This window comes from Sander lucioperca, chromosome 19, assembly GCF_008315115.2.
Source record: "Sander lucioperca isolate FBNREF2018 chromosome 19, SLUC_FBN_1.2, whole genome shotgun sequence".
Taxonomy (NCBI): Eukaryota; Metazoa; Chordata; class Actinopteri; order Perciformes; family Percidae; genus Sander; species Sander lucioperca.
In genome coordinates this window covers 5,164,328-5,178,400 of record NC_050191.1, presented here as the reverse complement: position 1 = coordinate 5,178,400, position 14,073 = coordinate 5,164,328, and the positions used below count along the sequence as shown (strand labels likewise).

General features: G+C 46.1%; 1 protein-coding gene across 2 annotated transcripts in view; it reads left to right on the top strand.

Moving 5' to 3' along the window:
• zbtb1 (zinc finger and BTB domain containing 1) overlaps positions 1–12,841 on the top strand; it is a 15,840-nt gene extending 2,999 nt beyond the window's left edge. For both annotated transcript variants that reach the window (XM_031315541.2, XM_031315533.2), the window contains exons 2-3: positions 1–853; positions 11,948–12,841. The exon at positions 1–853 is cut by the window's left edge and continues 589 nt beyond it. In XM_031315541.2, coding sequence (XP_031171401.1) covers positions 1–853; positions 11,948–12,588 — 1,494 coding nt within the window. In that variant the 3' untranslated portion in view covers positions 12,589–12,841. The remainder of the gene's footprint in view (positions 854–11,947) is intronic.
• Positions 12,842–14,073: the final 1,232 nt, after the last annotated feature.

Genomic DNA, 14,073 nt, shown 5'->3' with positions numbered 1-14,073 from the left:
GCCGTTACGCCTCTGTTAGCGGCTCCCGTGGCATTGCCGTTGGCGCCGGATGGTGTCGTGGAGCTGCCGTGCGACTTGAGGAAGCGGCCGGGCGGCAGGAGTTCGTCTCTGAAAGAACGCCCTCGCTTCGGGCGCACGTACACCTGCGACGACTGCGGCTTCGTCTTTAGCTGCGAGAAACTGTTGATCGAGCACATCCTGACGTGCACCAATCGGAAGGCATTCCAGCGGCCGCGAGGCGGCGCGGACGCCGACAACGACTCCAGCAAAGCCGAGAGCTCGGCGTCCGAGAGCGTGGAGGATCAGCATCGGCTCGTCTGCAAGGGCGAGGACGAGTCGGAGCGAGATGGCGAGCGAGACGGCGAGCCTTCCGGGAGTGTGTGCGTCAAGACGGAGCCGGAAGAAAACATGTTCCCCGAGATCGAGATGGTCCGCGTGGGCGAGCACAGCGCCAGAGAGTGCGCCCGTGCTCGCTTCAGCGGGCTGGACGCCTCAACACGTGAGCCGGAGCCTGGCGTGTCCGGGCTGGACGCCACAACACGTGCTGGTGCCGGTGCCGGTGCCGGTGCCGGTGGCGGTGGTGCTCACGGCGAGCCCTTTGAAGGCCACGTGTCAAGCGGCGAGGACTCGGGAATCCCCGCAAAGTTGCGTAAAGTCAAAGAGGAGAAGCTGGACGCCAGCGACGGCTGCGCTCCGTGTGAACTGTGCGGCGCTCCGCTAACGGAGGAGGAGAAGTCGGCGCACTACCTGTCCGACCACATGGGGAACATCTGTGCGTGCGGGCGTTGCGGCCGCGTGCTGATCAAAGGGCGCCAGCTGCAGGAGCACGCCGAACGCTGCGGAGAAACGCAAGGTAGGGAACGCCAACGCCAACTCTCTGTCATCACGTCACGTTTATAAAATACAAAAGTCCAGAAACACGTGAGACGGTCGCATTTTTTCAAACACGCCGCACTTTCGCTGCATAAATGTGCCGAAAAAGTCACACATATCTTAGCAGGAAGTAGAAAAATGTTGGGTTGACTTTGTTTTGTGTGTGTGTGTGTGTGTCTCTCTGTCTGTGTGTGTGTGTCTGTGTGTGTGTGTGTGTGTGTGTGTGTGTCTCTCTGTCTGTGTGTGTGTGTGTCTCTGTGTGTGTGTGTCTCTGTGTGTGTGTGTGTGTGTGTGTGTGTGTGTGTGTGTGTGTCTCTCTGTCTGTGTGTGTGTGTCTGTGTGTGTGTGTGTGTGTGTGTGTGTGTCTCTCTGTCTGTGTGTGTGTGTGTCTCTGTGTGTGTGTGTCTCTGTGTGTGTGTGTGTCTGTGTGTGTGTGTGTGTGTGTGTGTGTGTGTCTCTCTGTCTGTGTGTGTGTGTGTCTCTGTGTGTGTGTGTCTCTGTGTGTGTGTGTCTGTCTGTGTCTGTGTGTGTGTGTGTGTGTGTGTGTGTGTGTGTGTGTGTGTGTGTGTGTGTGTGTGTGTGTGTGTGTCTCTGTGTGTGTGTGTGTGTCTCTCTGTCTGTGTGTGTGTGTGTGTGTGTGTGTGTGTCTCTGTGTGTGTGTGTGTGTGTGTGTGTGTGTGTGTGTCTCTGTGTGTGTGTGTGTGTCTCTCTGTCTGTCTGTGTGTGTGTGTGTGTCTGTGTGTGTGTGTGTGTGTCTCTCTGTCTGTGTCTGTGTGTGTCTCTGTGTGTGTATGTGTGTGTGTGTCTCTCTGTCTGTCTGTCTGTGTGTGTGTGTGTGTGTCTCTGTGTGTGTGTGTGTGTGTGTCTCTCTGTCTGTGTGTGTGTGTGTGTGTGTGTGTGTCTCTGTGTGTGTGTGTGTGTGTGTCTCTCTGTCTGTGTGTGTGTGTGTGTGTGTCTCTGTGTGTGTGTGTGTGTGTCTCTGTGTGTGTGTGTGTGTGTGTGTGTGTGTGTGTGTGTGTGTCTCTGTGTGTGTGTGTGTGTGTGTGTGTGTGTGTGTGTCTCTGTGTGTGTGTGTGTGTCTCTGTGTGTGTGTGTGTGTGTGTGTGTGTGTGTGTGTGTGTGTCTCTGTGTGTGTGTGTGTGTGTGTGTCTCTGTGTGTGTGTGACCTCAAAAAACAATATTTTGTTGTTGATAAAAACGTCAAAAGCAGCAACTCAGTTCCTGATTGGCCAACAGCACATTCTCCCACAATGACATCATTAATGATAAGATGATGATCCAGCGGGACCTGGGTCGTTATGGTTACCCAGAAGCAGTGATGGACTCGGGACTCGAGACTCTAACAGTCCCTCCAGAAAAACCTGATCATGTGATCTCATAATTCAACGCATAATCAGCCAAAGCATTTTTTCAAATACGCCGTACTTTCGCCGCAGAAATTGCTGATTTCCGCGCAAAATATGCGGGGCTTGCATGATTTCATAATCCCCGCATTTTCATGCAAAAAAAGTCCCATATATCTTAACAGAAAGATGAAAAATGTTGCGTTGACTTCACACAGGAGCAGCCGTTTCCCCTGTTGCCATGGGAACGTTATGAAGTGACGTAATCACGCGACGTGAACATCATCGAAAAGCTGCAAACCCCGCGATGAAGCCACGATGAAACCGCAGTTTTTGCAAATTCCCGCATATTCCATCACATTTGTTAAGAAAGCGTGCCGCATAATCGAGGATTTTAGCCCAAAACTATCACAGAATAACTCTCCTTTCTCTGGAAGGACTGAAAATATTATTGAAAATTAAAGAGTGCAGCGACAAAAAGCTTAAAATGTGACCCAGAAACCTGAGAAACATCCCATGAAGTGAACGTCTGTGAGTAATGAAGCCAGCGTTGCTAACGGTGCAGATCCACCGGGCCGCGGGACGCTTCTGTCGCGCCGCGCTCCACTCTGTTCCTACGGGTGACGTCAAGCGACTGCAACGTGCACGCAAAGCATCCTGGGAAGGCGGCGCTGCATTTGAAAAAATACTGCGCATCCAAGAGTTGGCCGATGCCCATCTTTATGCAAATTAATCTGTTGAACGCGACACGACTGTCCAGTAGAAGTAGACGAAAGCCTTCTAAACTGACGTTTGTTGATCTGAAATGAAGACAGATTCAGCTGTACGGTCTATTTCTCTCAGAAACACGTTTCGGTTTTCGTAAAAGACGAGACCGTATTCTCAACGAGCCGCCATGACACTCTGTTGAAATTCTTGAGAAGCCAAACCCACGTTGGGCGTTCGTCCAATCAGCTGCCGGTCAGGGGCGTGGAGCATCAACCATGGACGTATGACGTCACGACATCACGCTTCAGTCGGGTCGGATACACGGATCTGTACCGTCACTCAGCGACTTTGTCTCTACATTTAGCAACTTCTTTTCAAAAAAAGGGACTAGCGACAAATCTGACGAAGTCGTCGGTATTTCCCGCTGAGAGACAGCGGGAGAGCGAGCAGGAGGTAGAGGGGGGGGGGGGTTGTGGCGACTTTCACTGGAAAAGAGTTGGCACTGTCGGTACACGATCCGTTCTGCACATGCGCAAAATGTTCGCGCATGCGCGGTTGTACGAGGATTTACGACACTGCACGATCTGTTCCACGCTTCCGGTCGACAGCCAAGCTAACGTTAGTTTAGCTAACAGCTAATTCGGCTAACTGCTAGCTGAGACAGCATGTAATAACTGCAAAAGACCCTCAAAATAAAACGTGAAAATAAATGTTAACATATATAACAACACCTAACATATATAACAGCTGTTACGTCAGTTCTACTTTACTTGTGCTCATTTAAAATCCAATCACTCAATACTTGTCTTTATTGTTATTACTGTGAAGTCTTAATTTAGCTGTAGCTGCTTTTCCCATTACGTTTGAGTTAACGTTATTTTACACTGAATCTAGCTGTCAGCTAGCGGTTAGCCGAATTAGCTGTTAGCTAAACTAACGTTAGCTTCCCGGTGGAGGCTAGCCATAGGCTAGCGTGGAACAGATCGTGCAGGTCGTATTCTCGGTAAAACAGTATTATCTTGCGCATGTGCAGAACGGATCGTGTACCGACAGGCACCACTGATGCTGCGCTGGCTTTCTGGAGAAGTTACACACAAAAAACTTTATACGAGACATCATTCATTCACAAAGACAATCGGTGTCCTTAAAGGTCGGATTCTTCCTCATTTTTTTAATTAAGGCTTTAAGATCAGTTTCCTAAAGATGGTTTTTTATTCCAGTATTTAGTAGGGCTGGGACGGTTACCGCAACACCGCGGTCACGTGACGCCTACCGCCGGTCTGAGCTCGTCACCGCCATCACCGCAAAAATGATATTGGCGTGCACGTTGTGTCTGACGACATGGATTGTGTCTGACGTGGATTCAAGGTTTTCTAAACAGAACTTCTCATCAAAAGATGGAGCCAGTCCGACCTTTGGTGAGTTGGGGAGCTCATACCGTGTGGTAGGGTAGGAAAGGTAAAGCCATTTCTCAGGTAGACACGGTAACGTCACAGCTGCAGTGGTTACCATCCCACGTTAGCCTAGCAGCTAGCAGAGCTTCCTTCTGTTTATAGCTCTATCCTGATAAAAGCCACGTTGAATTCCAGCCTGCGTGCACGTTTGGTAGCCTGAAACAGAGCAGCTGATACCGGTAGAGAGAGCATCAAGTTAGCGGACCGCCGAGTGACCGAGTCGCCCTCTCGGCTCTCTTTGCTATCTCTTTTTCCTCTCTCGTTTTCCTCTACTCTCCGTTACCGCTCGCTCTCTGTGCGCGACCACACGGGCGCTGACGTCACTCCCTTAAGGCGCCCTGACATTCTCGCTCTAAGTTACGCTACTCTCGTAAGCGGGTTGCAGTATACTGCACTACTACGGGAATTTCTTGCTTTTCAACCGCGGTAGAAAGAAATGCATACCGCCCCAGCCCTACGATTTAGTCAACTTTAGCATGGGGTCATAAACTTATGAACACCACTGTATACAATGTACATCCATGTTATTTTTGGGCAATTTGGTTGTTAAGAAACCCAAATTTCTGATATTCTGATATAAAAAACTTTTTGATAATGGGTCATATTTGACCTGAGTACAACTAGAGCTGGACAGTATGTGATGTTATATCGATATCGTGATATGAGACTAGATTCATCTTAGATTTTGGATATCGTAATATGACATAAGTCTTCTCCTGGTCTTAAAGGCTGCATCACAGTAAAGTGATGTCATTTTCTGAACTTACCAGACTGTCTTTACCCACCAAGGCAGTGGTTCCCAACCTGGGGTCCGGGGACCCCTCAGGGGGGCGGCAAAGATCACAGGGGGGGTGCAAGTCTTTATCTGATTTGAGGTTGAGGTAAAAAAAAATACAAAATATTTGCACATGTTAAACAAATTATGATAATACACTAGAATATATAATGTATACAAAAGTCTGTACAAAAACTATATATTTTTGTTCTCGCTTAAACTTGTAGTCAGGCTACTTAGTAGGCCAAACCTCCGGGACCTCTTAACCTGGGACCTCTTAACCTGGGACCTCTTAACCTGGGACCTCTTAACCTGGGACCTCTTAACCTGGGACCTCTTAACCTGGGACCTCTTAACCTGGGACCCTGCTGTCATCAGGTCAGCTGCTAGCTGCTATCTGCTAGCTGTTATCTGCTATCTGCTATCTGCTAGCTGCTAGCTGCTATATGCTATCTGCTATCTGCTAGCTGCTAGCTGCTATATGCTAGCTGCTAGCTGCTATATGCTAGCTGCTAGCTGCTATCATCCCGTCACAGCATCACTATTTTATGAATGAAACATGGCGGAGAAACGTAAAAGTGCTGATAACTCCTCTATCAAAAAAGAAAGTAAGGCTCTATCTCGAGAGTTACCTCCACTTCGGTTTCGGGGGGGGGGGGCTCAGCATTTCTTAGACATAAGTGGGGGGGCTCCGAGGAGGAAAGGTTGGGAACCCCTGGTCTAAGTCATTAAATCATTTCTGGTGATTTATTTATCAAACATCTCATTGTGTAAATAACATTTTGTCAAAGCTCCGATAGGCAACACTACAATATCATCACAATATCAACATCGAGGTATTTGGTCAAGAATATTGTGATATTTGATTTTCTCCATATGGCCCCCACCACTAAGTACAACACAAGGGTTAAAAAAAGTGAAAAACCTAAAAAAAACCATATTTTGTTGTTGATAAAAATGTCAAAAAGGTCAAAAGCAGCAACTCAGTTCCTGATTGGCCAACGACAAACGACAAAAACCTTGAAAAAAGTGACTCAAAACCCAACTCCTAACCTTCGTGTTGTCCTCCGTCGACCACCAAGGTGAAAATGAACTTTTTTTTGCACTTTATCCGACGTGTGTGTGTGTGTGTGTGTCTGTGTGTGTGTGTGTGTGTGTGTGTGTGTGTGTGTGTGTGTGTGTGTGTGTGTGTCTAATCCAATCTTTAAGGACACCAATTTTCTTTGTGAATGAATAATGTATCGTAAATAAATAAATGTTCTTCCTTAAAATACAGGGGGCATAAGTCAGTCCACCCCTATGTTAAATTCCCATAGAGGCAGGCAGACTTTTATTTTAAAGGCCAGTTATTACATGGATCCAGGATACTATGCATACTCTGGACTCTAGATCAGGGGTCACCAACCTTTTAGTAACTGAGAGCTACTTCATGGTACTGAGTCATACGAAGGGCTACCAGTTTGATATATATATATATACACACACATTAATATGATTATTAATGATACTCATCTATGTGAAGTCACTGATCACGTTATTGATTTCTCACAATAATTATCAACAATGACAATAAGGTGGGAAACAGATATTGTCAATATTCAATTTTCATTTTTAGAACAGGCCTGAGGGCTCCTCATGTGGTCCTGGGGGGCTACCTGGTGGCCGCGGGCAGCGTGTTGGTGACCCCTGGTCTAGGCTCTATTCTCTGGACTCGGACTCGCGGACTGATGGCTTGTACTTGGACTCGGACTATGGCTGCACAATTAATTGCAATTTTATTGAAATCGTAATATGGACTAGTGCAATATCCAAATCTCAGAGGGGCGCTATATTTGTTAATCCTCTATTGCACGATGTTGCCATATGGCAACAATATAAAATCCGTTGTTTTTCTGTTTAATTGTGTAAATGGGTCTTTTATTTTGAAATTTCATATCATTTGATGACATCACATAACCAGGAAATCCTGTCTGCCTGCCCCTTTTCTGCACAATGTGCCACACTGAAGCTCAGCCAAAATATAGTTGTTTTTTTTTTAAATTTTAGAAGAATTTCTTTGAATAAAAAAATCAACTGTTATCTGGGGTAAGTAAACTTTCAATTTTCATCATTTAAACCAGTTTAAATGCAATGTTTTTACTATAAAAGGCTAAAATTAATTAGTTGCCATATGGCAACATTATGTGAATATTGAAATGAAATGGGTCCATTCAGCCTAATTGAGTTACATTACTTTAGGCTACTCTGACATTATGTTTGCAATTATTTAGAATATTTCAAAAGGAACAAATATTACATGCATTTATATTGTTATTCCAGCCATTTTGTAATTAATGTATTATCTGAGTTATTAAAGGGATATTTCACCGCTGGAAAGCTGAATATATCTTTAAATTGGGTCACTTATGTAGTATAATGTGGTGCCTTCTCGGCCGAGAAAAGCCAGGAAATGTGTTTTTGTTTTTGCGTGTGAGCTAGGAGTGTGAGCTAGCTAGGAGTGTGAGCTAGGAGTGTGAGCTAGCTAGGAGTGTGAGCTAGCTAGGAGTGTGAGCTAGCTAGGAGTGTGAGCTAGGTAGTAGGTAGGAGTGTGAGCTAGCTAGGAGTGTGAGCTAGCTAGGAGTGTGAGCTAGGTAGGAGTGTGAGCTAGGTAGGAGTGTGAGCTAGGTAGGAGTGTGAGCTAGGTAGGAGTGTGACCTAGCTAGGAGTGTGACCTAGCTAGGAGTGTGACCTAGCTAGGAGTGTGAGCTAGCTAGGAGTGTGAGCTAGGTAGGAGTGTGAGCTAGCTAGGAGTGTGAGCTAGGTAGGAGTGTGAGCTAGGTAGGAGTGTGAGCTAGCTAGGAGTGTGAGCTAGCTAGGAGTGTGAGCTAGCTAGGAGTGTGAGCTAGCTAGGAGTGTGAGCTAGCTAGGAGTGTGAGCTAGGTAGGAGTGTGAGCTAGGGACACCGCTGAGGATGTCCCCCAGGGCATAAGGTTAACTTTTTTGGCCACCAGCCACAGTGACTTTTTACCAGCCAGTTTTTTTTTTTTTGCCTCATAAAGGTGAAAAACAGGAAATGCTGTGTCTCTATGATGCTATCCTCTTACCTACAGGAAGATTATGCATCAGAAATATTTTTTCAGGGTCCATGTAGTTCAATAATTGTAAGTGTAGTCAGTGTGTTCTGCTTATTTTGTCCCTTCAGTCAGCTTGAATTTGTTGGTTTTCATCCTTAGAACATGCAAACCAGTCAGCGAGTGACGAACTTCCACTGTTGGACTTCAGAATCCAGGTGGCCTCCTGCCTGTGCATGGAGAAGAAAGGGGAGACCTGCTCAACCTGTGGTCTTGGACAAAAAGCGAGGGTGCACCAGCTCTGTGCACCCAGATCCTGTCAGAAGGGACAGCACAGACCACTGGCCTTTGCATGCAATTGAAAAAGGGAGGTGCAAAATGCCAGGATGTAAAGGCATAGTGAGAAGCAAATGCTCCTCTGCATTACCCATGAGCGCAACTGCTTCGTGGCCTTTCATCAGGGGTAGAATTAGGGTTGGGTATCGATTGGTTTTTCCGATACCGGTGCTAAAAGGGGTTAATAACAGATGTGTACCCACTCTGTCGTTCTCTGGGACATGTTTTCATGCTAAGCTAATGTGTTTGTAGCTTGAAACAAGCTAGCGCAGACCGCTGATTAGCTTACAACGCTAGTACTCGAGGCACGGGGAAAGTAAACACAAATCACTATTTCTACCACTAAAAAGACTCAAAATATCACCAGACTTCAACGGTAGCATAGTGAGGGTCCCTACATGTTAACAGAAGCATTGAGAACTTTGTAAGTGTTCAGACAGTTTATTAAAAAGATAGATTATAAAGACAGTAGCTCCCAAGATGGCGGCTGCCTTTTAAGGTGCCCATATTATGAAAAAATCTCTTTTTCTGGGATTTGGGGAGTTATTTTGTGTCTCTGGTGCTTCATACAAACTTTGATAAAAATCCCTCCATGGTGTTTAGAGTGATATATGGTTTCTGAATGTGTCCTGCCTTCAGTCTCTGGGTGAGCTGGTCAAAATCTGCACGGCTTTCTACGTCACTAGCTGAGACGAGCAGGCTAACCGCAACCATTAGCTCGTAGCATTAGCATTAGCATGCTAACGCTAGCATGCTACCTCGTTCTCAATAGCAAAGCACTGCTACAACACACACAAGTTCACCATAATCTACAAAAGAACTACTTCCATGTGCGGCCTCATTTAGAAGTCTCCCAGCTAATCCTGCCTTGTAACTGACTGTAGTTGTAGAAACAGCCTTTCTTTTACTGTCTGTGGAGCTAGCTAGCTGACATGATCTACATCTGAGCTACTGGGCATGTGCAGTGCAATCAAAGATAGTACAGAAGAAGAAGAAGAAGAAAAGAGGTCTCACTCTTTAGCTAAAACAGAGACTAGCTGAAAAGAGGATTTGCAGCAGTGAGAGAGAGCACTGCAGTACAACAACAATATGGTGTTTTTAGAAAATTAAACCATGTAAACCTATTCTGGTACAACCTTAAAATACAATTATGAACCTGAAAATGAGCAGAATATGGCTGCTTTAATAAACTGTCTGTACCCAGAGAGCGATCGAGTAGGTACACATCTGTTATAAACCCCTAGGTTCGTTATACGCCGGAATTATCCTTTATAAGAAAGTAAAAAAAATAAAAAATAAAGAAGGGTACTAAACATTCGGCGACATTAGAGAACGACTTGTTTATTGCTAAGTCCATATGGTCAAAATTAAATGATTTATTAATAATGTAATAACAATTACTTATAACTAGAGTTGCCAAGCGAGTTGTCAAGATACCACCAATCACAACGGAAAGAGCATTTGCTGGCGGTGAGTGTAACTGTCATTTATTCACATTTAAAGGGATAAATCGCCAATTCACCGTCGCGTGTGCGTTGGAGTTTGTCAACAGATGTGGCAGCTGGGGCATGCCCGGCAGAGATGGGGTGATGGACTTACCGGAGCGTTGGCATACGGCAGGCAGAGAACATTTATATATATATATATATATATATATATATATATATATATATATATATATATATATATATATATCTGTCCTGTTCTTCACATCAGTGAGGCTTTCTTCTCTTGTTCCAACCAAGTGAATCCATGAGGAAGAGACTGAACTATCATCACCTCTCACGGTGGATTCTCACCGTCCCGGCTGCTGCTGCCGGTCTTTGAGACACAGCTGTTGTCTGTTTTAATCACTACACACGGTTCACAATACACGGTTAGTTAGCGTAGTTACACCCAGTGAAATGACGTGTCCTGTTATTATTTCATACTATCTGCTGGAGTGAGTGAAGCTGTGGGCTGAGCGTGTCAGTGAAGTGGAAGTGTGTGTGTCACGGAGGATAATGGGAGCAATGCCAGTAAAATTGTTATAGCACTTTTTTTGAAAATAGAGCATCAGAGAGAAGCGCAGGCATATCAGTGACACCGAAATAAGAGACCGAAATCCGCGTTGCTATTCGGTCGGGTAGATACCGGCCGTTAAGGCACCGGTGCCGTATTAGCACCGGGTCTCGGTACCCAACCCTAGTTAGAATGCATTGTGTAATGTGGATTTGTTGACATTGACCATAAAATGATTTTACTGATGACCAAATGAGATGAATATGAATTTTATAATATCAAACTGGAAATAAACTGTTTTTAAATTAAGTAAATTGTATCCGTGTGTCTTCTTTCAGGCGTATATAACGGTCTTATTATTAATAATCATCTTAAACTACAATTAAAACTAAACTAATTTCCCTGTAAACACATTGGGCTATACATTTTAATAAATACAAGTTGAATTTGTTTGGTAGTTTTTCCCAATAAAAGCATGTTTTTAAAGAGAATGGATTTTTTTGGCACTTTCCACGAATTCGCGTTGTTGACATATGGCAACAAATTCATTTTTTTATATATTTGCATTATTTAAGCAACCTGGAGTCATAAAAACACATCAAGACATTTTTACAATGTTAAAAAAAATAATTCATGCAATAGAGGGTGGCAAATTATGTGTCAAACTGTTCTGACTACAACGCTGCCTTGAAGTTAGTCGATCAGACTTTTCCCGTTTCAACATTATTTTCATTCGGAGCACGAGACAAATAAAGAATTATCTGCAAAACGTAACGAGCAAAATAATTGTTCAAATGCTACGTTTTTGTCTCCAGTTTGTCCAGAGTTAACTGATTAATGTCTGAATCTGATAAAGATGTTTGTTCCCCGTCTCACCTGTCCCCTGTCTCACCTGTTCCCTGTCTTACCTGTTCCCTGTCTTACCTGTTCCCGTTTCACCTGTCTCCTGTCTAACCTGTTCCCCGTCTAACCTGTTCCCCGTCTCACCTGTTCCATGTCTAACCTGTCCCGTCTCACCTGTTCACCATCTCATCTGTTCCCCGTCTCACCGGTTCCCTGTCTCACCGGTTCCCTGTCTCACCTGTTCCCTGTCTCACCTGTTCCCCGTCTCACCTGTTCCTTGTCTCACCTGTTCCCCGTCTCACCTGTTCCATGTCTAACCTGTCCCGTCTCACCTGTTCACCATCTCATCTGTTCCCCGTCTCACCGGTTCCCTGTCTCACCGGTTCCCTGTCTCACCTGTTCCCTGTCTCACCTGTTCCTTGTCTCACCTGTTCCCCGTCTCACCTGTTCCCCGTTTTCCGTCTCACCTGTTACCCTGTTCCCCGTCTCACCTGTTCCTTGTCTCACCTGTTAATTGGTGATTAATGCCTAAATCTGATAAAAAATGTTTGTTCCAAACAACAGGAGGCGAGTCGGACTCTCCCGGCGAGGACGAGGCCTCTCTGCCAGAGGATCCATCGGGCGCTGATGGCGCGGAGGAGGCGGACCTGGCGTGCCCTCACTGCGGCGCTCTCTTCCAGAGCGAGAGCCTGGCACTGGAGCACACCTTATCCTGCCACGAGGAACTCTTCCGCCCTCCGCTGCTGGACGACGGCACTGCGGCCACGGGCGGGGAGCCGGACCATCGACGCAAACACTTTTGCAGCATCTGCGGCAAAGGCTTCTACCAGCGCTGCCACCTGCGCGAGCACTACACGGTGCACACCAAGGAGAAGCAGTTCAGCTGCCAGACGTGCGGGAAGCAGTTCTTGCGCGAGCGGCAGCTGAGGCTACACACCGACATGCACCGCGGCATGGCGCGCTACGTGTGCCCCGTCTGCGACCAGGGAACCTTCCTCAAACACGACCACGTGCGCCACATGATCTCCCACCTGGCAGCCGGGGAAACCATCTGCCAGGTGTGTTTCCAGATCTTCCCTGGCGGCGAGCAGCTGGAGAAACACATGGACGTGCACCTGTACATCTGTGGCGTCTGCGGCGAGAAGTTCCGTCTGCGGAAAGACATGCGGAGCCACTACAACGCCAAGCACACCAAGAGACTATAGGAGACCCGACCGCTGCCGCATTCACACGCCTTTGTTACTTTAAATAAAGCCATAAATGTGAGAACAAATGTTATGCACTTGAACACCAAAAAGTAGAGCTGCAACTAACGGTTATTACTTTCACCGTCGTCGATGAATCTGCCGTCTGTTTCCTCCATTAGGCCTCCTGCACACTGGCTGCGTGGTGTGAGCGTGGCGTTTCTGTTGCGTAGCGGCTGCGTGGCGTTTTCTACGTCTTTGCACACCAGAAAGGTGTTTGACGCGGCGCTGCTGCTGCTAGCCTTGTCTGGACACATGGATGTTTCTCATAAACATAAACATAAATATATTCTGATCTGATTACAGCAGCGACAACGTCGGCAGGATTGACGGTGAAATAGGCTCCAGAATATTTCCTTCTGTATTGACAGGTCTAATATTAGAAAATCGATTTTATATCAAAACCTCGAGACTTTCCAACATCAACATGTCATTTATTAAATGTATTTGTGTCTAAATGATATATAAACATCTTTTCCTATTCTATGTTGTCTGGAAACGCTTCCAACACGCTGGCATGTGGCGTGAAAAATAGGTGTCTGTTCTATTTCTAGCACGCGTTTTCTGTTACGTGCGTGTCACGCAGGCAGCGTGCACGCTCTAACCTGTTACCATGGGAGCCCAAATAAAAACGGACACGCCACGCAGCCGACACGCTCACCCCACGCAGGCAGTGGGCAGAAGGCCTAAGTTGTTCGTTTTGGATATAAAATGTCAGAAAATAGCCAAAAAAAATCGGTTTTCTTCTGTCAGTCCAAAACATAAATATATTCAGTTTTTAACTGACTTGTTGCCCTGAGAAAGATTTCAGCAGTTTGTGTCGCCTTTACTCAACCTTAGGAACTTATTGGGACTTTGTCTTATTCCCCGTATCCCCCAGAGTTAGATAAGTCCATACATACCCTTCTCATCTCACAGCATGTCCTAACTCTGTCTGACGGCCCCACCGCTAGCCTAGCTTAGCACAGATCCTGGAGGTAACCGGCTCCATCTAGCCTAGCTTAGCACAGATCCTGGAGGTAACCGGCTCCATCTAGCCTAGCTTAGCACAGATCCTGGAGGTAACCGGCTCCATCTAGCCTAGCTTAGCACAGATCCTGGAGGTAACCGGCTCCATTTATGCTCCCAATAAGTGACAAAATAACACCAACATGTTCCTATTTCCATGTTGTGATTTGTAGAGTCACAGCGTGTATAAATAACAAGGTCACATGACACACAGCCATCTTCTAACCGTATATAAACTGGGAACTATATTCTCAGAAGGAGAAGCTCTGCTACTTCTGCTACTTGGGCGGAGTGATATTACTCCAACTCGGAGCGACCTCTCAGCTCCTCACCACGGGGCTGCTCAGGTGCTGCGAGCAAATCACTTTCTGAGAATATAGATAGATGGCACTTTATTGTCCACGTACACGGAAATTTGTCTTGCAATACAAGCTCCAA